The following is a 22,532-nucleotide window of genomic DNA, read 5'->3' on the forward strand; positions in this document are numbered from 1 at the left end:
GACTTGATGTGAGCTTGGCGGAGGAACAAGCTCTCTGAGCTATAGATATACTGCAGCAATTAAAGTTACGGATGCTAAGTAATGAAAGCGTGAACGCCACACAGCTGTTTCTTCGACACCATCACCATTACACGGTTCATTCTCCAGACAGCACTGAGAAGTATGTTTAGATCATCAATTAAGAGACAAACTTTGCCCCAAACTTGGTAGAGGGTTGCAGCAATACTGGACAGGATTTGGTTAGCATAGTGAAAAAAATGTTTTGTTTTGGGGTTTTTTCGGGCAGAGGTACACCGTCTCGTAGTACCCTCTCGTTAAAACGTGTTTAGGATGGACTGATATAATTACCAGATGTTTTTGAAATAGCAGTCTCACAGAAATGTGTGAAATGAGCAGGACAATTAGGGATGTTAGTACATTAAAAATTGATTGAAATAATCACATTTTACAATTTTGTGGTTCATTTTTCCAAACGAATTGCATTTATCAATTTTGACCATGACGAGCCTTTAAAATATTTCAACTGAAACACATTTTGATAAATATTTGAGGAAACTAATTCTTCTTCTTCAACGCTTCAATGGTGGAAAGCAGTTTTGTTTTTTTTTTAGTTTGAAAATTAACTTTTCCAACCATGACACCTCTCTCCTCTGCATCCTCTTCTGTTTCATCTTCTGCCTTCATCTCCTGTTTCACCCCAACCATAAACCTTTATCTTTTTGGCCTTCCTCTTTTCCTAGAAACTCCATCTTCAACATCCTCCTCCTGACATCACCAACATCTTCACACACGCATCCAGACGTCCAAACCGTCTCCGTCCAAACTCGAGCTGTCCCTCTTCTATGCTCATCTTAAGCCCTTCCGTCACAAATCACTCCTGACAGTCGTCTCCACCCTGACGGCATTTTCTCCTTCACCTCTCTTCCACCCTTCCTGTTAGAACAGTTGACCCTGGAGTATTTTGACTCATCCACCTTTGCCACCATTACTCCTCTCAGAGTATCGCCAGAATTCCACTCTCCTCCCTCTCATTCACTCAAGTTTTCTTCTTCTGGCTTTCATTCTTCTTCTCTCCAGCCTCCACCTCTCACGACCACGCTCCCCTCTCTCCCAAAATAAATACATCATTAAAAAAAAAATGCCGTTGAAACTTTGGTTTTTTTATGTCACAAGATGTCTAAAAATCTTCATTCATTAACTCAGTTTTAAGCCGTAATTTTAAGCCATAATATTAAATGTGATATGGAGCACAATTTCAAAATCTGTTTAGAAAATATTGGATCAAATAATGAGGCAAGATTTGTCCTTTTTGCCAAAACCCTGAAACTCAACAGTGTCACATCAAAATTCTCCAATACTGCATTGACACACTCCTCAGAAAATTGCAGTACTTTGTTTACATCCAGATATTTTAAAGTGAGCCGTCACAGTGTAAACAGAACTGCAAAATCTTTACGGCCGTGTTTTCTTTTGTCCCCTTTCTGAAGATACCGTCTTTGTCAGGCCTGCGAGTCACTGAATCTTTGCTCCAAGAGAAAGTTTCCATCTCACTGCTCAGTTTTGTTTCACACAACAGATGTTATTTGATTAAACGACCCGTGATGAATTTGGGTGAAAAACTCCAAACTTGAATGAGAGGCCGCCCTGCTATAGCTCTACGTCTATAGACTCATTCCAGACTCTGGGACGCTGTCATCACCCGCCCTAAACAGCATACGTCAGACTGGGTCAAATGCCCCCTATTTCATTTCCAGCAGAATAGTTGGCACTGTCATCCAAAGGAGCTGTTGACGAGCGCGGCTGACCTTCTAAAAACTCCTCTTTCAATTTATAACACACACTCATACAAACATGATATGCACATGTGTTCATTCACCGATCGTACTAATAGCGATGCCGGATACACACTTACAGAAATACACACACTTTGTAAATACTTGGCCTGAGGTTGGCCGGGAGGTGTAAGCCAAGGGGAGTCACTGACACAAGTTGCTACTGTGATTACCTCACGTCTGTCATAAATAAGGAAGGAACCTCGTCCTGTCTATATTTAGACAAAGTCAAACTCCAGGAGTGCAATTTATCAAAACGCTAATAATTACCAGCCCTTTTAAAGGAATACAGATGTCGGGATAGAATTCCTACTTCAACTGATTATTTTCGCATAATCATAATAATTTGATTTTGATATGACGAGCATCAACCGGGAGGTCATTTCCAGTCATGATTCATCCTTTCATCACGCAGTTGTGGCAGTTGTGTTAATTTACCGGGGTCGCTGCTTTTCAAAGATGGAACTGTTCTTAATAAGCAGCAAAGCAGATGTTTTCCTTCGTGTGAGAGCATCTAAAACGATTTGCCACCACGGCCTCGCAGAACGTGTCTCACCAGCCCCACGCAGTCACAGGGAAGTACGCAAATACATGCAAATATACATGCAAATGTGTGGATTTTTTTGGGGGTGGGGGTGGTGGTGGTGGAAACAACTACAGGAACAACCACAAATAAATATGGTGACGTGTTTATTTTACAGGAAATAAAATAAACAAATACGATTTTTGGACCGTCCGCTAACGGCAAAGGTGTCATTCTACACAGTGGAGCTCAAAAATTCAACAGTGGAAACAACAAAAAACATGTTTTGTTGACAGCAAAGATCACTTTGAAACACAGCCTGATTTTAGTTTTTTACTTGCTGTGCTGTTGCTACACTAATTTGTAACTGCAGGTTATTTTCTCTGTTACTTGACCGAGTATTTGGTGTGTAAAAAGAGTCTGACAATAATGAGAACTACCACAATCACTGTTTTTTTTTTTTGGAACCAAGCCTGCAAAACAAATTAAAGTCTGAAAGGAAAAGCCACCAAATTCCATCCATTTTCTACTGCTTATCATATTAAGGGTCGTGGGGGGGGGGGGGGGGGGGATGGAGCCTATCCCAGCAGCCTTCGGGCGAGAGGTGGGGTTCACCCTGGACTGGTCACCTGTCCATCACAGGGCCAACACAGAGAGACAGACAACCATTCACACTCACAGTCACACCACCGTGCTGGAGCCGGGGCTCAATCCCGGAACCTTCTTGCTGTGAGGTGACAGTGCTGACCGCTGTACCACTGCACCACCATGCCGCTCCAACAAATTCCACAAGAGTGAAACTTAACATAAAATTACTCACAATGTGTTCATCAATCACTAAAAGGATTATTTTGGTGGGCGTGTATAAAGTCTTGGGTACTTCAATTCATAACAATCATCATATTGTTCAAAGTAACCAAAGTTGTCAAATAACTCTAGTGAAATAAAAAGAATATTTCTCAATATTAAACAATAAAGCGGGCACTAAGTACCTCAGCACTTGATATCTATACTTAGCAACTTTGCCTCACTCTCTTCTTTAGATCCTGACTGAAATTAGATTATTTCTCTGACCGATTTAAAAGTCGCGTGTCCGCTCCTCGGCTTGTTTGTTTGTTTTTTGTCTGTTTCCTTGGATACGGTCAAGGCCTGAGCCCCCAGCCTCACCCAGACAGCTATTTGGTGAACGTTAAATAGTCACACATTAGCAGCAGGCGGCACCATGTCCTGACACTGACATTTGACTCCGAAATCCAACACTTTCCTCAGTCATGGAAAAACAAAACAAAAATGCTGCTTCCCTGAGATACCGCGTTTGTTGTCCTGGTGACAAAGCAAACTCTTTGACATGAAGGTCGATGACGGCGTGTTGAACCTGCCAAAGATTGGCAGGTGGGTTTCAGTAACACTGATTAACGCCTCTGTGCTATTATTGTCACGATTGCAGTGACTGAGATAACTGATCCGGCATTATGAAAGCAATGAAAGTGGAAAAAATTAGCTATAAATAGACCACAATGCTGCAGAGCGCATAACTTTATTGGGTCTACCCTCCCCCACGTGTTTTTATTCTCTGTTGTCACGAGTTTCATAAAAATAATTCCACTTTATCTCTAATGTTGTGTAAGAAAACAGCTCTTGACCTTAACCAAACACTCGCAGTTTTACCCAGACTAGCGAGGATTTCCAGGGCCAATTAGAGCCTCTGCATGTTTGGAAGTACTTGCAGCTGTTTTTACACCGCAGTGTCTCGGTGACCCCAAGGCTGGGTCACTTGTCTTCTGGGGGTCCCCGTGTTCCAAGTTGTACAATTGAGCCCTTTAAGTGCTATGAACAGTGAATGTTATTTTGGCCGTGGCTTCCTGAAGACGCTATCCTCTCTGGCTACTCGAGTGTCAGTCAAGCCAGCAGTTTCCATTGGCTGGGTCCACGAGGGCCCCTGGTTATGTGCTGCAGAACCAGCCTTCAAAGCATTCAGGTTATAGCACCTTATTTGTTTCAAGACACATTAAAATTGGAGCTGGAGGAAAAACCTCACTATGCTCAACAACTTATTTCTATTTATCACCTTCATCTCCGCTCTCGGTTTATAAACTGTGGGCTGAAACCCAAAGTAGACACGGGGTGGGTCCTGGAGGTTCCCCTTGCGACAGGAATAGCCCCATGATTTCATGAATGAGGGACTTGCAGGGTGAGAGACCACATTTCTCAGTGGACTGAGGATCTGAAAAACATATGAGATCTTCCTCTACACAAAAGAAGCCTGGACGTTTTGCCGTGGGATAACGCGAGGATATTATTTGAGATTACAAAGCTACATGTTTACTTGGAAACCACTGCAGCGCGACAGTGAAGTGGGAGAGGGACAGCAGCAGCAGCAAGTGTCATCTGGTCTTCCAACTTGGGGAGGGCTTTGGAGTTTAAAATGGTGTGAATATGATAGCCATCTCTGCCCAAAGGTACAGCATACAAGTGGAGATCTTTCTGCACCATTGAAAGTTGACAGTTGAGAGGCTCTAATCTGACAAAAGGTCCGTGTAAATCAACAACAGCATTTTGGATTGCAAACGTTTTTGGGACTTTTTGGGGGTGTCAGATGGACGTTGCCTGAATCTCAGGCAGCTGGTTAAGAGAGAGAGAGGACGCAGGGGCAACGGGGCGAGAGAGGAAGGCACCCAGGAGGTGAGTGACGGATTTTTTACCCTCGGAGGGGTAAAAGATGACTGTGGTGTCCCAGGAGATCCATAACGAGACTGTGGTCGTTACTCCTTTGTTGCAAGATGCTGCAGACTTGGAGCCGGCGGACCAGGAGTGCAGTGAGAGGGTGGTCATCAACATCTCAGGTCTGCGTTTTGAAACGCAATTAAAAACCCTCTCTCGCTTCCCAACCACACTTCTGGGAGATCCACGAAAAAGGATGCGGTTCTTTGACCCGCTGAGAAACGAGTACTTCTTTGACAGGAACAGGCCGAGCTTTGATGCCATCCTCTATTACTACCAGTCGGGAGGGAGGCTACGGAGGCCTGTGAGTGTACCTGTGGATATTTTTCTGGAGGAAATTAAGTTCTATGAACTTGAGGAGGAGACCATAGAGCTTTTCCGAGATGATGAGGGTTTGGCGAGGGAGGAGGACCGGCCGCTGCCTACTAACAGTTTTCAACGGCAGTTATGGCTCCTGTTCGAGTATCCAGAAAGTTCTGGACCTGCACGGATAATTGCCATAGTATCTGTCATGGTTATTTTGATATCCATTATTATATTCTGCTTGGAGACATTACCAGAGTTTAGAGAAGTTCCTGTGGTCCCCGACAACCCTGCCAATGGAAGTTCTCACGGCAAAATTCAAAGTCCCTTCACAGATCCGTTCTTCATGGTGGAGACGCTCTGCATCGTGTGGTTCTCGTTTGAGTTCACCATGCGCTTCCTGTCGTGTCCCAGCAAAGCAGCTTTCTTTAAAAACATCATGAACCTCATCGATGTGGTGGCGATAGCTCCTTATTTTATCACCCTGGGCCTCGATCTGGCAGAGCACCAGGGCAGCAGCCAGCAAGCTGCATCTCTGGCCATACTGAGGGTCATCCGTCTGGTGCGTGTTTTCAGGATTTTTAAACTCTCCAGACACTCCAAGGGTCTCCAGATTCTTGGCCAGACGCTCCATGCAAGCCTCAGGGAGCTGGGACTGCTCATATTCTTCCTCATCATTGGAGTGGTTTTATTCTCCAGTTCTGTGTATTTTGCAGAGGCAGAAGATCCAGAAACTGGATTTTCCAGTATACCAGATGCGTTTTGGTGGGCTGTGGTTACAATGACGACAGTTGGATACGGAGACATGTGCCCCTCCACCATCGGGGGTAAATTCGTTGGATCTTTGTGTGCAATCGCCGGAGTACTCACCATAGCTTTACCTGTCCCGGTTATCGTCTCCAATTTCAATTATTTCTACCACCGGGAGAACGAGGAGGAGGACAATGTTCAGTTCGTGCACGTGACTTGCGGGCAGCCCCCCGCTGGTGAATGTGATTCAAACAAAAGTATCCAGTCACTCTCCAAAACAGAGTCCTACCAGGATAATGACGATGACGATTTGGAGACCTTGACATACCCAAACCCCCCCGAGACATACACGGGGAAACTGACGGACGTATGAGAGGCGCTGACATCTGGTGAGTCCAGCGGTCAAACACGTCACGCTTCTCCACGTGCAACGCTGCTGGCGTTTTACGCACTTTTAGTGGATCCTCGGAGCCTCGGGCTGGGACATAATTCCAATTGAATTTAATTCAGTGAAAGATAGAGGAGAGAAAAAAAATTCCCCCAGCTTCTTCACTCTCTCGGCGAATTAAATAAACTTGTGTACTTGCGCACGCGATAAATAATGTCTAATTAAATTTTTAAGACGACAAAATAATTTACAGCACTTTTATAAAGTACCAGGTAAAATAATTATGGAGAGTTCTCCTTTAATTTGACACTAACAGATGGCGTATTTACAGACTTGGACTTGAAAAGCACCAAACAGTTTTGTTTTTTTTATCATTGAAAAAAAAATGAGGTCGTCTGTTGTCAGAACTGAAGGAGAGAAGAGGAGAGCTTGAGGTGGCGTGTGTGTGTGTGTGTGTGTGTGTGTGTGTGTGAGAGAGAGTGAGTGAGTGTAACTTCTCCTCACTGCAGATCTGCTCGTGTATTACTTTGGACTCCAGCATTTGAAAGTTTTATCCGTTTTCAGGCGCGCAAATGCGACTGCGTTTGTAAAGACACACACGCGGAGTATCTACTTCTGCTGGGGACACTCCTGACGGAAGACGTAACCCAGGACGATACTTGCAATCAGGAGAGGCGCATCTTTTAATTAAAAAAACAACAAAACAAGAGCAAACAAACAAACAAAAAACCTTACCAATGCAGCTCCACACTGTATCTTATGTGCATACGTTGATCTGTTTGCACAAACCAGAGTTGATTTTTCTCTTGGAACTACTTCCTTGGAGGATCAGTGAGCTGTGAGCGCCACCCAGCGGACGCTTCTGCGCACGGCAGCGACCGACACTTGGAGTTGGAGTGTCTTTGCGATGTTGCAGCTGACCGTGACTGATGCAGACATAATCCTGTGAGATCTGGTCTTTGACTGGATCCGGATGCTTGCGATGGTTAACTAAGCACACCAGATGCCTGCCTCTCTCTCTCACTCACTCTCTCTCTCTCTCCCCCTCTCTCCTGATCTGATCTTAACACGGTGGGGTTTTTTTCTGTTTACCTGCAGGAGTGGAAGTTCGTTGTTCCCTCAGAGTACAAACACGAGCGTGGCATTCTCTCCTTCTCCTCCAGAATGTTGGATAATTTTCCTGTGTATTACCAGTGTCGTTGTAGCCTACAGAGACCTCACGCTGGAAACGTCAGCATTGTAGTATGGATGCCTTAATGGACTTTGAATGAATCATCAGCAGAAAAAAAAACAAAACATTATTTTGTGTTGGCCTCATGTAAATATTGCGGGTTTTTTTTGTAAATCTAAATTTTTACAGTTGTTGATGGATGTTTTAATGAAAATTTGGACTGGCAGTTTTACCTCTGTGTTGTGAGTTCACTATAAACAACAACAACAACAACAACAACAACAACATAGCCTCACTCACTTCTCTCATGTCTGCTTGAAATGAACTCATTGTGACTTGTAAATGTAATTAAATATTTATTTTTCTAATCTAAACATGTATGTGAACTTAACTTAATCCATTTTTTAAATAAATAAATTATGAATCGGAAAACATTACCACTCGTTTTATTTATTCATTTTTCTATCTCACAGAGACAGCAATTACGTTAAGTAAAAAAAAAAAGAAAAAAAGAGTCAAACCCACGCCTTCTAATCACTCTCTATAAATTACAAAATAAACCTTTGGTGCTGAATGAAGGGGAAAAAAAGAAGGTAGCAGACAGACAGTGGGCTGCCTTGCCATAAAACCAATTAACTTAATAAAAATGGCATGTGGATGGATCTTTTTAGTCTGGGAGCCTGAATGAGCCCTGAACCCGAGTCAGCAACGCGTTCAACGTGACTCATTACGCCTTTATGTCTGCTGGTATTAGTTTATAACGATGCCCTCGTGTTTGTTGGAGGAATTTGTGTTTTATTTTTGTTGTTTTTGTTTTTGTTTTTCTCCCCGAGGTGAATAAATCTCGAGTGCTGTCCGTGGTGCTGAAACCTGGATCCCGTAGAGCGTCAAACGCAGTGAGGCGACACCGAATTCCCTTCACTTTACTCATAATTTGCTTCAGAGCCCCGAAGCGCGATGAGAGGACGCTGGAACATCATGACGGAGTTTCTCGGTGTTGGATGCTGGGCGTGAGAGATTCAGGGCTGCAAACGTGGGTGATTTCTACATTTGTTGGAATCAAATCCACAGTTCCTTCACGCATTCGCCCAAAAAAATTATGGAATTTAAAAAAAACAACGTGGTCGTATAAATTTCACCCGCAAATGATGGTCGTTACTACATTTGCGGCGTTTTTGCGCCAGTGCTGGCACACGAGCGCTCCTGTTTTTCGTGGCGTGTGGAGAACTTCTGGCGGCGTGCTTTAAAGAGACGGTCTGCATTGCGTCGAAACTCTCCAACTCCTCCTCCCCCTCCTCCTCCTCCTCCTGCTGCTGCTGCTGCTGCCCTCCCCTCCCCTTACACTCTCCTCCTCCCCTCCCTCCCCTCACCTCCCCTGCACTTGTATGTAAATGCCCAGCAAAACATGCTCCACGTTACCGAGAACACATCTGGACCTCGCTGCACCCGCCGCGTCCCCCTCAACGGTCGTTTTTGATACTTTCGGTCTCCGAGCCGCCTCGAATCACCCTGCGCCTGCGTCCTCTCGTCTACTCGCAAATAGCAGCAGATTTCTGCTGATGCAGTCATGTCTGGAAATGTCAAGGGCTCGCTTATTGCCCCTTAATGTATCTCCCCCCTGAATTGCAGTGCAATATTTCCTCCTGCGGTATCCTGAAAGCTCCTCACACACCGAGCTTCCGCGCAGGCAGCTCCACCGACGCTGCAGCTTCTCTCTATTCGCTCCTTGACAGCGTTGCGGAGCCATGTGATTCTTCTCCTCTCGTCTATAAACACCTTTATGTGCGGCACGGTGGTGAGCACAGGCTTTATTTTTTTTATAGGTGTAATGTAAAGTTGCGACATGTCAGCCCCCGGTGCCCTGCTGTTGGATGATTTTACCCGAGGAGAAGACGCATCCAGGACCTTTCAGGACCAATTCACGGTAAGCCTCAAAACTGCTGACTTATACAATAGAGGTCGGTCAGTTTTTATGCAGCAAAGACAGGACGGTGTTGTTTTCTCATTTTTGTTGTCAGATGTACGATGCAGCACTGTCCCGTGTACGGCCTGCATGCTGTTTAGATGTGTGAGCAAAAAAAAGAAAACCCTCAGATGGGATGATATCAAATGTTATGCATCAGATAAAGGCTGGTAAGAGGAAAATCACTGTGCTTTAGATGCAGCGAACTAAAGTAATTAATGGCATTAGAGGAGTGAGACAAAGGAACAGAACATGAAGTACTTGATAGGCAAGGCGATGGTGAGAAAATGAACACAAATACAAGACGATCGCAGTAAATTTACTTCAGAGATGCTGCTTTTTTCTTAGAAATATCAAAGGGCCTGCTTGGTAGAGATGTTTTTTCATGTTTTTGTTTTACATTTACTACCAGGTTGTTTCACTAATTGCAGCCTGAGAGATGTAAATAAATATATAATTGAACTGCAGAAAACGCTGAGCCAGCAAATATCTTGGCTGTTTGATCCCATTATCCCCCCTCCTCTCTCTCTCTCTCTCTCTCTCTCTCTCTCTCCATCTCTCTCTCTCGCTCTCTCTCTCTCTCCATCTCTCTCTCTCTCTCTCTCTGGGTGACAGAGGCAGCAGTAACAGCAGCAGATGCACGGGAGTGCAGCAATGGTCAAGTCAGCGAGAACCGCAGTGGAGCCGCACTGAGGCAAAGCAGCCAACCAGCCCCTTGTATCTGGGGACGTTTCCAGCTATTTAAGGGGTGTGGGAAACTGAGGAGTGGAAAATTTACCCTGCACCTGAATGCCTGCACAGTCAGACTAACTGACATCCCAACACAGCTCCTCCTCTTCCGCCTCCTCCTCCTCCTCCTCCTTCCAAAATGACCGTTATAGCAGGAGATAACATGGACGAGACATCGGTGGTCCCTGGCCACCCTCAGGACACCTACCCACCGGACCACAATGACCACGAATGCTGCGAAAGGGTGGTCATCAACATAGCTGGTCTCAGATTTGAGACGCAGTTGAAAACTCTCTCACAGTTTCCTGAGACGTTGCTGGGCAACCCCAAAAAGCGGATGCGATACTTTGACCCTCTGAGAAATGAGTATTTCTTTGACAGGAACCGCCCCAGCTTCGATGCCATCCTCTATTACTACCAATCTGGGGGTCGGCTGAGAAGACCGGTGAACGTCCCTTTGGATATGTTCTCGGAGGAAATCAAATTTTATGAGCTGGGAGTGGAGGCCATGGAGAAGTTCCGTGAAGATGAGGGTTTTATCAGGGAGGAAGAGCGCCCCTTACCTGAGAGGGAGTTCCAGCGTCAGATTTGGCTCCTCTTTGAGCATCCTGAAAGCTCAGGCACGGCCAGAGGGATCGCCATCGTATCTGTGATGGTCATCCTCATATCAATAGTCATATTTTGTTTAGAGACTTTACCACAGCTGAAAGAGGACCCGATGGGGCGATTTGAAAAAGTGGGGAACACTACCATTTATTACAAGCCAAATATCCTCACAGACCCCTTCTTCGTCATTGAGACACTCTGTATAATCTGGTTCTCCTTTGAGTTGATAGTGCGCTTTCTGGCGTGCCCAAGCAAACCGGCCTTCTTCAAGAACATGATGAACATGATCGACATCGTGGCCATCATCCCCTACTTCATCACGCTCGGCACAGAGCTGGCCGAAGACCCAGACAACGAGGGAGTGGGGGAACAGGCAACATCTCTGGCAATTCTCAGGGTGATCCGTCTGGTCAGAGTTTTTAGGATCTTCAAGCTGTCACGACACTCCAAAGGACTGCAGATTTTGGGGCAGACCCTCAAGGCCAGCATGCGAGAGCTGGGATTGCTGATCTTCTTTCTGTTCATTGGAGTCATCTTGTTCTCCAGTGCTGTCTACTTTGCTGAGGCAGAGGAGCAAGAATCCTACTTTGGCAGCATCCCAGATGCATTTTGGTGGGCTGTTGTGTCCATGACAACTGTGGGCTATGGGGACATGGTGCCGGTCACTATAGGAGGCAAGATCGTAGGATCTCTGTGTGCCATCGCTGGAGTGTTGACAATTGCGCTCCCAGTGCCTGTCATTGTGTCCAACTTCAACTACTTCTACCACAGGGAGACCGAGGGAGAAGAGCAGGCCCAGCTGCTCAATGTCAGCAACCCCAACATCCCCTCTGAAACCAACTCCAGCCGCCGTAGTTCATCCACCGTTAGCAAGTCAGAGTACATGGAGATTGATGGAGACATAAATAATAGCATCGACAATTTTAGGGAGGCAAACCTCAGAACTGGCAATTGCACTATAGCCAACCAAAACTGTGTAAATAAAAGCAAGCTGCTTACAGATGTTTAGACACCAGTTAGGAATTTTTGGATCACCGTGGGACTGTCATATAGGGAGTAGACCATCTGTTAGGAATGCTTCATTTACTCCCCCAAAGCGCTCAGTGGCATTAGGCCTGCAACTATGCTCAACTTCATAGAAAGGAAAGAGAAAAAAAAAAACAAAGCCGTTAGAGTATATGACAGGTAGATAGAGTAATTAATTCTACCGATCCTACAAATATTATCAAAAAGAAAACTATCACACATATGCGCAGCTCCCTGGAGGATGCAGAGCACACACTGTCTTATCAAGTGACTGTAATTAAAATCTTATGCATGGAGTACAGTACCATTCAGCAAGTTGCACAATGCACCAGAAAAGTCTGCAGAGACATGCAAGCATCTGCAGCCAAGTGGTAAACGCCAGGTGACACCCCCCCCCCCCCCCAACGTTCCTTTCTCCCTACAAAGGATCTACTCTTCAGCAAAGCACCTTATAGGAGGAAGACTGATCTCTCTTGTTTGGATGTAACACGGTGGTGATCTACTCACTTCATGGACATCCGCAATGCTGCTGTTTTCCAGCAGATGCTGTAATTGTGATATCACCAAGTGATTCAATGCCATGCCCTTTAGATGCAACACAGCACAATGATAACGTGAGCTTCACACGAGCATGAGTAGAGACTTTCCATTTTGCTTTCAGCATGCACGAGACATATCTCACATAACGAAAAGGATGCTCTTTTCGGATACCTGCTTCCATCCCTTCCCCCCTTTCTCATGTTTTCATACTGAGTGCACTGGATGAGATTTTAATTTTAATTGCTTATCATTTAGAAGTATAGAAATTGAATGTTAAATCTTAAAGGAACAGTACATAAATGAGATCATAGCATGAAAAAAAGTAACCTGCATTATGGTCTATCGACAAAGGTACTTTTGTATCCTGGTATATTTAATGCATGACATGAGTAATACAGCTTGTTGCAATTCAGGCACTCTGCAGTGCCCTATTGTCAGGGAAACTAAGGATACCAATTCTGGATGTTTCTGAATTGCGATCAAATATATCCAAACCCACCTTGAGGATGCAGAGTTTCTAATTAAAAAGTAGACAAAGAAACTAAATAATCATTATCAAAATTGCATTTAATCATAATAAGCACCGATTACAATATTATGTCAATAGTGCAGTGCATGGACCTTCTTCGAACAATTAACATATTAGTAGTCAGTCATGCCATTTCCATTTCCATGTCAAATCTGAGAACATTCTGGTTTGGAATCCACTAAAAAAAAAAAAAAAAAAAAAAAAAAAGGACCAGGATACCAAATTTTACTTTATATTACAGATAATCATTCTGTCATTAGTTGCTAGTGCCTTTATCCCTCTCACCAACAGGACCAGTGAAAGTGCCTCTGAGTACAGTGGGGTTTGTGAGGTTGAGCAGAGCTGGTTGTTTCAGTGTTCCAACGCTGTTGGTTTTGATGTTCATGACGACGACACGCCAGATAAGCAAGGTTTAAAAAAAATAAATAAAGGGGGGGGAAAAAAGCAGGTGATTGCGGTATGGCTCTCATGCACAGTTGTCACGCACTTAATTATGCCCTTAAGCAGCAAACGTAATGTACTCTGCATGTTTACCAATCCGAATCAAAAGGGAACATTTTCAACATGTTTTATTAATGTCTGGTTTTGTTTGTGCACCATGCATCCTTTCAGGGTCTCTACCTCAGTGAGGTCATTGCAAACTTGCTGCAGAGCTGCAAGCTTCAATGCAGGGCTTCCTACACCATAATGCAAAATGGAACCATACGTTAACAACGGCAGTCATCCAGTATTGAATGTGAGAGTCCCAAAGCATAGCCTTTACATAAGCACTTAGGATAATTAGTGTACCACACTCCTGCTCCTTTTTTTTTCTCCACTTAAAGCTGCGCACAATCAGAACATTCATTTGTAGAGAGTTTGTAGAGATTGCTTGATTGTCCTAATGGGATGAGACTATTTTATATGTTAGTTTCTTTGACACGACAGTATCTAAACTAGCTGTTGTTGTTGCACAGAAACACACCTGAATGTGTTTAAACGTGTGTGAAAGACGGCAGAGATATAGTTTTTCAATCCGTCATACTTTAATCTTTGGGCATTACGATGCGCACAAAAGTGCCGCCCTTCTCCTTCTTGCAGACTTGTTTTGTTCCTCAAACACTTTTCTCTCTCTCTCTCTCTCTCTCTCTCTCTCTCTCTCTCTCTCTCTCTCTCTCTCTCTCTTTTGCTGTGCTCACTCATATAAGTAGTGCACATTGTTCCAGACGCTGGGACAAATTGTAATGGCTACTTGAAATCTCCAGCTACTTACACACAGATTAATTAATCCAAATAACAGTATGATTTTGTACTGTACTCTTTTTTTTCATTTAGCACTCTCCTGACAAGGTCTTTCACAACAAGCTTGACTGCGGTGATATTTGAATGTTTCTGTTGGGGCTACCCTCTTTTGTGCTAGTACAGGACTACCTTTGTTGTCTTACATCACAGCTACATAGAAACAAATCTTCCTTAATTTACACGTGTTTGATTTTATTTTGTTATTCGTGGCTGGATGGTTAGTTCAGGGCCCCGTTTGCCTTTTCTGTTTTCGGGAAATGATCTTTGTACTGTATCGCTGAAAAGTGTCGGTGTCAGGCAAGGTGAATATTCAGGAGCCTTGCTAGATGTCCTATTATGAGAGCAAATAAAAAAAAAATGCACATTTGTGTCAGGGATCTTCAACTTGTAAAGGGTTTTTTCATACAGAAGGACATGAAATTTACATATAACTAATTCTATACACGTTGTAGTTGTCTTAACATGCAGACATCAGAAAAAAAAATTAGGCTTTGGTCATAAGCGTCTGATGCTTGTGACATTATCCAGCTTGAAAAGTTCAATGTAACATAGACAAAAAAGAATACATTTTATATATATGTATATATATATATATATATAAAAATGAGACCCCTCGCATTGCCATTGCTGTTGCTACTCCTGCTGTGGGGGCATGTACGGATGGTGCTATGCATTCGATTACCCAACAGAAACGTGTGTTCTGAACAGCAATAGAATAACAGGTTAGTCTGTTTCTTAGATGCTTTTTTGTAAAAAAGGAAAAAAAAAAAGAAATCTATTTTGAATGTCAAAGAAACTGTGACCACTTGACAGATGTTCACCACAGGGCTGTATTCTTACCGATTTTGTAAGTTTAAGTGGGGTAAAATTGTCTGCTAAAAGAAAGATGAACGTACGGGCTTTGTTATAGCGGCGGCCCCCATTAAGCACCCAGGTCTGGGGTTGTTTTCCAGCGGAACAACAGCTGACTAAAGGGTCAGGAGAACCTACGACACAGTCCCAAAGGAACATTCCATAATGCACTTAAGAGAGGAAGGTCAGTTGATTGGACTGTGAGAGAGAAGGTCAGAGGAGGTGCTTCAATTGTTTTGTTAGCGTCTTGTCAGGTGTAACGCTTCTGAAAACAAAGAGTTAATTAAACTTTAAGGAAAAAGATGAAATTTCACAATACTACAATAAGATGTAGGGAAAAGTAACCACTATATACCGCAATCACGTAGAAAACCAATGTGTTTTATTTTCCTTTTATGTTTGTGGCACTTAACATGAATGATTTAGGAAGAACATGCCATATACTAGAATATCAAAGACAATATCTTCCTCTGGCAAGCCATGGAAATGAAACTACTCCAATAAAATCATTTGCTATAAACTAAATGATATAGAGAAGAAGTGTACTCTTAACATATTTAAAAAAGAAAAAGTAAGGTTTTATTTTCTTTTGGTTTCAAGAAAAAAACAACAACAAAAAAAAAACTACCCAAACAGGAATCATCCAAACACCACATTTTTTCCACTGCTGAACCCACTGCTATAATGTATCTCTACAGATCGCAAAAATAAAAAAATAAAAAAAATGCATGAACGATGGAAGACTGCATGAGCTTTGCCTTTCAAAACTGTGGATCAGCGATAATACAGTTTGCATCGTTTTAAAAAGAAACCCTTGCTTTCATCTGCACCCAGGCTTCCTGTAAGGCCCTGTTGTCAAATGTGTCTGGATTTGCTGGATTTCTTAAATGCACCTTAAGGCTGACTTCACCACTCAGACGGCGTTTCGGGAGTAACCGAGTCGTAATCTGGCGCCTCTGCGTGGTGCTCAGACACGGGATGTGAGTGAGGACATTAAGGGCTAGTTTCTCAAACTTAATTCTAGGACTGAGACGCTCTTTCTGTGTTGCGGGAACATGCAGGGCCTCTGTCCTCATTGTTTTTAAAGGTTCGATAAATGTCTTGCTTAAGCGTGTTGGTGACTGACCGCTTTCTGCCCACTGAGGAGGCAGGATGTTGTGCGATGAAGATCTAGAAATGTGATGGAGTCTGTCTTTCCTGTCAAGAATGCACATTTAAACACTAGTAGGGACGCTGGGCAACTTTTCGAGCAAAAATGCCAAAAGGACTGTTCCGAGAACTCTTCTGCTCTTCTTTTCATCCACAAGCAAACCAAACTGATTGTATCCAGCCGTCATTGTCATGTTGTGTTTACCGAGGATTATGCTACGATGTGTTCAGTTTGTCAGATGATGACAAAGGCATGGTCTGTGATCTATGCAAGGGTATTTATTTCTTTTTTCTTATATCACTTATGAGTTCATCTTACATTAACTCCAATAAATTTTTAAGGATCTGCTGGCGTTTGCTCCTTTTTCAGGATGGTGTGAGAACATGGTGTGCTATGATTCTTTTATCAACCTGCACAAAAATCTATACACTAAAGCTGTCATTTTTTTTTCCCCTACCGTACTCGCGCTGAATGTGCTGCAGTGTTACAGAACTCAAGAGCTCAGTCTAAATGTGTCCTACCCTGCTCTACCCTCTCACTGAAGCCATTAGCAGTGATTCACGGGGCTAAGGTAATGGTCCCACGCTAATCCTCCAGTCCCAGGAGAGACGGGCTTACTCCTGTCATCCCCTGCAAGTTGTTACACACCTTGGGGGTCTGAACAGCTTCCCGTCACTCTCCTCTGCTTCCTGCTGTATCAACGCAGATATAAAACCTGTGACCTGCAGCATGAAGATCTGCCATTTCTATCAAATAATCCCAGGTTATTTCCTTGATTGGTCACACTGATCATTTCAAAAAGCAAAGCTTTCAAATAGTTTGGTTTGTCCTCTTAGTAGCGTTCAATGCCCGATTAGACAAAGAAAAACTGACAATCTGTATCACAGACGAGCTGAAACGAGAGTTTGATCATTTTACTGGCAAAGTTACTTCAACTAGAAACCGGCTATAAAAATGTATTTCAGTTTTTCCACCATGTTTATCAGATCTGACAGGTATTTTTGTATAATCCTGCTAACAGGCTGACGAACAGCTCCAAAAACATGACGTCCTTGGCAAAGATAACACCATGAGCTCCAAGAACATATGCAAACGAAACCAAGCAGACGACCGCACATACAACATCCGTCCACTGAGCGAAAACAAGCAGATACCCCAGCAGGAATCAAAATAAAAATCACTTGATAAACAATAATGACAAAGATCATTTAATGCTAAAAAAGCTAAGATGTAGGAATACCGGGATCCTTAACAGATAAGCGGTGTAGAAAATGGATGGATGGATGATGTAGGACTATTGGAACGTCAGAGTGAAGAGCTCGTAGGACTCTTGTGTTTGAAGGTCAGAGGGAGCAACTTTAGGAGCGCTTAATACACGAATAGCAAAACTTTTATATGAAACTTATATGGAAATAAATCCTCAGCAAAGACTTCCGTCTTCTGCCGTTAAATACAGTTTTTGAGCTGTGTTTTTGTTTTTCTATCCATTAACTGAGACCAGAACGGTGTGATTTTTAGCGTTAAATAAGAGGACTGTAACCCTGAAATCAACAAAACTCAGAATAAGAATGCTTTATTTATCCCACACTGGGGAAATTGAAATAGTTTCAGCAGCATGTACAGAGAGAAGAAGAAAGGATAAAATGAATTAAAAAGAAAAAAGTATTTATGAAATATCAATATTTGCTTGTCGTATGAAAAAACAAGAAATGAGAAGAGTCTAATCCAGGGATGAAATCAGAAGTAGGCACAGATTTGGACTGTGAACATGATTCATTCCCACTTGTGATGGCGTGAAGCTGAGAACATTGGACGGCAGATGCATCCGTCCGTCCATCTGTCTCTCTCTCGCTGTGTCTGCATGTCTGCAGAGCCGCTCCATGTTTGCCAGTCGGTGACCTTAACCGAAGTGAGCCTCCTCTTCCTTGTCCTCTGCATCGCCCTCAGGAAATGCAGCACTCCTCACTCTGCAGGCAGCAGTAAGGGTGGGGTGAACTGGCGCCGGGCCCACTCCTCTTGCACACTCTCTCTCTCGCTCTCTCTCTCTCTCTCTCTCTGTCTGTCTGCTGTCTTTGTCTCTCTTTCTCCTGAGTGCTGTGAAGCTCTCCACTGGACCGTTATAGCTCACAGCGTCGTGCAGAAGAGGAGGAGGAGGCGAGGGGGCATCACACCTGCTTCTACTGGTTTTCTCTCGCTTTTGTTGTTTCGTGTCTCACCTACATGCAGACACTCAGCTTTTCATAGATCCAGTCACATCCTGAAGTTTTTACTCTCATACAGCAGTGCACTTGTTTATATCTCCTCCATAACTGCCTGATAAATCACTGAGGTACTTTCTCCATGGTGCAGGCCAAAAGATTTCACCCTTCATAATTCAGTTATTTATAAATATTTTGCAGGGTGTTTTAAATTATTCTGTGGCGTGTTTGGATATGAACATCGTTTTGGACACAAATGAAAAACTACATGCATTCTTTCATCCACATTTTTTTAGTCTTTGAGGTTAGAAGAGCGATTTTACGTTTCCACTACCACCATTACACACATCCTATCGCGGATTTGTATTTTAATATTTACATTTAATGGCAGACAGTCGGAACCATTGAAGGCCCTTTTCAACCAAAAGTTGAATTTTTGGGAACTAAAAAGGTGCCTTCTGCTCATTCTTGCCTCTGTTTCTTGTCCGTGTCGTCTCAGGACCAGCAAAGATTAGTCAGGTTAGTCCACTGATGTATGAAAGTCTCTCCACTCGCTCGTTGCTCGTCAGAGTTTCTAATTCCTGCTGGATGTCAGCTACCGAGGCTCGAACCTTGTCTGGAAGCGTTCTTGGTATTCTGCTCCAGGATTTATCTGTAATACTGCAAAAACGAACAAAGTCTGTGGTCTTACTTCAACCTGGGAGTTTGAAATAAGATTAAGTTCAGTACTGAACAGATCTGAAATATTCTGAGGAAGATGGCCCACCGCCACAGTTTCAAAGCCCTCCCAGTGCAGTGACTAAATTTAGGCCCTGGTTCGTACAGTCAAAATGTAGTTCCAGGTTCTTTGAGCCTGGGGAAAGTTCCAAATAAAGGCTTGAGATGAACAAACATGGTCAGACTGCGCATCACATGACATTCTTTGCTTGCCTGAGTGTACTTCTGCTGGTGGCATGCTGTTAATCACAGGTGTTACGTGCGGTACAAACTGATTTCGATTTCAGTCACAGCTCAGTCTTTGTTTCCCGGGAAGCTAAACTGGAACTCACTGATTCAGGTGAAGTTTCAGTTGTCCTAATACCTATTAGGGGCTGGATCGCTGCGAGGCCTAACACTCATTAATTCTTCCACTGATGTTACAGCAAATCCTCACACCTCTCCGTCTCTCTCCATTTCCTGCTTATCCCAATTAACAACTTTCCATAGAAAAGAATGTAATTCCGTTTCCATCCTCAGGCCCCTTCAAGAAGCTGCAAAAGCAGAAAACGCTTTCGTCGCCGACATCATTGCAGCGTAGATGTTTCCTTTTATTGTTCTTCAAATTAACAGCTGCTGGTTACTAGATCACTGCAGTTGTTCCTGTAAAGATAAATGTATCCTTACTGTTATCACGCATACAACAATTCTGCAGCATTCTAAAGGGTGTGGAGGAGTTTATGTCGTACTCTGTTGGCCGTATCGACTCATTCCATGTCTTCAATGTGGCTCTATGATACACAATATACAAACAATACAAGAAATTCAAAAATATTCTTTCTAGCTGTGTCGCTTCATCACATCAAAAAGCGCAGTTACAATTTGAATGAACAAAGTCCAACAATGTGTCGGCCCATCTTCCTCCTGACCTCTCAGCACCACATAAATGACTTCCAACTGAAAAAACAAACCCTCTAAAAACGGTTGGCAAATACAAACTGTCAGCTCAAAAAAAATAAAATAAAATGAAATAAAAAAAAAAGGCTCAGTCATTTCCTAAAGCGCTTGGATGCCGTAGGTTTTGGCAAACAAACAACAAACATGAGTAAATAGCGTGTTTGTCGGGGACTATTTTCAGCTGAGGATTGAGTATTTACAGCAGGACCACGACGGTGGGACTGACTAAATTAAACCACAGTGCTGATGTTTACTGCATGGAGGAACACTCGCTGCTGGGTTTCATAGGTTTTCTGCTCTTTTTTTTTTTTGTAAATTCATTGTTGGTTTTGAAGTTTTTACGGGATTTGCTGACAATGTGAAAACTTTAGAATATCAGGGGACGAGGCGCTCCGAAGTCAGCAACCGATGCGCTCCTCATACTCCAAAGTTTTACAACCAAAATGCAGTAAAAGGGATGTACTTGTGAAATACGAGAGAGTTCAAAGATATAAACAGGATTGGTAAATGATCCAATATGGGCAATGTGATATCCAACAAACATTGAGCACCAATGAAAATACACAAAAATATAGAAAATAGCATGAAACTTTTTGTGATGCAAAATGTTTGACACGCCTGAACTTCTACAGGCTTTACTCAACTTTTCTCCAGTTAAGATTAATGAATTCTCCATGAGTTTCTACGCCTTTGAGAAAATGCTCAATAAGTATAAATTGTCTGACATGTCTGTTTACACATGATAAAAAAACAACAGACATGCATGTGAAAATGTACATGTCTATAACCACAACTAATGACAAGCTACTCAGTTGGATACAGCAAACATGTAAGATGTTTAAACAAAATTAACCAAAATATAAGTTTCCAGGTCGATCCAAACTAAACTGCATGCTGTACACTCTCACGTTCAGGTTTGTGAAGACAAATGTCCATGTCTGTCCCAACTATATCCGGCTTTATTGATTTTTCGAAGCTTTCCCTTTTTTTGTTTGTTTGTGCCATTATGAAATTCCATTTATTTTGCATCTTTCCAATGGCCGTATGAACGCAGCGCTGTTCCAGGAAACCTTCTGCACCATGTGATCGTCTCCTCATGCAAATGAGAGCCATGTAATTGAAACTGTGGTTGAAGCCACTGTCCTGGTAATCCTTGATCAGCATGTTGGACTAATTGAGGTGCTGTCTGTCAGTGGACCCTCCATTGAGCAGAGCGCCCCCCCCCCCAGCTGCCCGCCCCCCCTCTGTTGTACAACTACCTGAACACATGTAGAAGGAAATGGTGTTTTGGTTGCTGTTTATGAGGTAGTGAGCTCTTGTAGCCATGCCTGTGTGCAAATGTAAGCATACTCTTGCTTAAATTTTATTGTTTCTAACAAAGAAACGCACACTCACACACACACACACACACACTCACACACACACACACACACACACACACACACACACACACACACACACACACACACACACACACACACACACAAGACAGCCAATTCAACTGAGTCAGGCCTCTGGCTCACTAGATAGTCCCTCATTGATTTTTTTTGACACTCATCCTATATCCCTTATACAAAAATGTCACACAATTCCTGATGACGGCATCCAAAAACTTTCTCAAGGGCCTTTTCATTGTGGCCCGATCAGCAGAGAAGGGCCGGTATCATATGATTGCTCTTCTATCAAATCACATGTGTCATCTTGTCCCTCTCGTCTGTGTAAAACTGAATCAGTGAGAAGCCTGGGAGTCCAGCACCTCTAACAGCCTCATCCGGGTTCTGAATGTTAACAATGTGCAAAATAGCTTTGACAGCATTATTGGATCTCCAATGTTAGAGCCAAAGCCCTTGGGCCTCACACACCACACACCACACACACACACCCCCAGATCCAAGCCCACCAGCCTCTTTCACCCCCCCAATCCCCGAGGTCCTCTCTCTGGCCCACTTCCTCTTTGCATTACCTCCATCAGGCCGGGCTGCTGACACACTTGTTTAATAATTAAGGGCACGTCCATAATTTCCTCGTCCTTGTGGAAGTCCACAAATGGTCTCAGTGAAACTCGGGCCAGTTAAATGTTCCTCTTTACCTCTGGCTGGTGACAGCCCTACATCACCATGGTGATACGGCAGAGACGAGACAATCCCAGGGACTTTGTTGTGAATTACCCGTCGATCTCTTCATGTGGCAGTTTTTCACAGTTCATTCACTCGTAGCGCGATGCAGTCGCCTACCTACCATCGCACTGGGTACTGAGAATAAACTACGATTGAGCTCGCTGACTTCATTAATGAGCGCCAACATGCCCGTTTGTGAG

The 22,532-nt window shown here is 43.4% G+C and overlaps 2 protein-coding genes across 2 annotated transcripts; both read left to right on the forward strand.

The window, feature by feature from the left end:
- The first annotated feature begins 5,074 nt into the window (after positions 1 to 5,074).
- On the forward strand, positions 5,075 to 8,112 carry LOC147259141 (shaker-related potassium channel tsha2-like). Its single transcript, XM_086209404.1, has 2 exons — positions 5,075 to 6,518; positions 7,616 to 8,112. The coding sequence occupies exon 1, from the start codon at positions 5,075 to 5,077 to the stop codon at positions 6,500 to 6,502; it is 1,428 nt and encodes a 475-aa protein (XP_086065530.1). The 3' UTR covers positions 6,503 to 6,518; positions 7,616 to 8,112.
- Positions 8,113 to 8,403: 291 nt separating this feature from the next.
- On the forward strand, positions 8,404 to 16,709 carry LOC147259142 (potassium voltage-gated channel subfamily A member 1-like). The gene is made up of 3 exons (XM_086209403.1): positions 8,404 to 8,721; positions 9,512 to 9,612; positions 10,267 to 16,709. The coding sequence occupies exon 3, from the start codon at positions 10,520 to 10,522 to the stop codon at positions 11,993 to 11,995; it is 1,476 nt and encodes a 491-aa protein (XP_086065529.1). The 5' UTR covers positions 8,404 to 8,721; positions 9,512 to 9,612; positions 10,267 to 10,519; the 3' UTR covers positions 11,996 to 16,709.
- The last annotated feature ends 5,823 nt before the right edge of the window (positions 16,710 to 22,532 follow it).

The sequence above is a fragment of the Aulostomus chinensis genome, chromosome 7 (genome assembly GCF_037954235.1).
Source record: "Aulostomus chinensis isolate RoL2024-O1b breed Wild chromosome 7, RoL_Achi_v1.0, whole genome shotgun sequence".
Taxonomy (NCBI): domain Eukaryota; kingdom Metazoa; phylum Chordata; class Actinopteri; order Syngnathiformes; family Aulostomidae; genus Aulostomus; species Aulostomus chinensis.

What these genes read in the sequence shown, in the direction of transcription:
- LOC147259141 (XM_086209404.1), top strand. Translation starts at nt 5,075, where the DNA reads ATGACTGTGGTGTCCCAGGAGATCCATAACGAGACTGTGGTCGTTACT.
- LOC147259142 (XM_086209403.1), top strand. Translation starts at nt 10,520, where the DNA reads ATGACCGTTATAGCAGGAGATAACATGGACGAGACATCGGTGGTCCCT.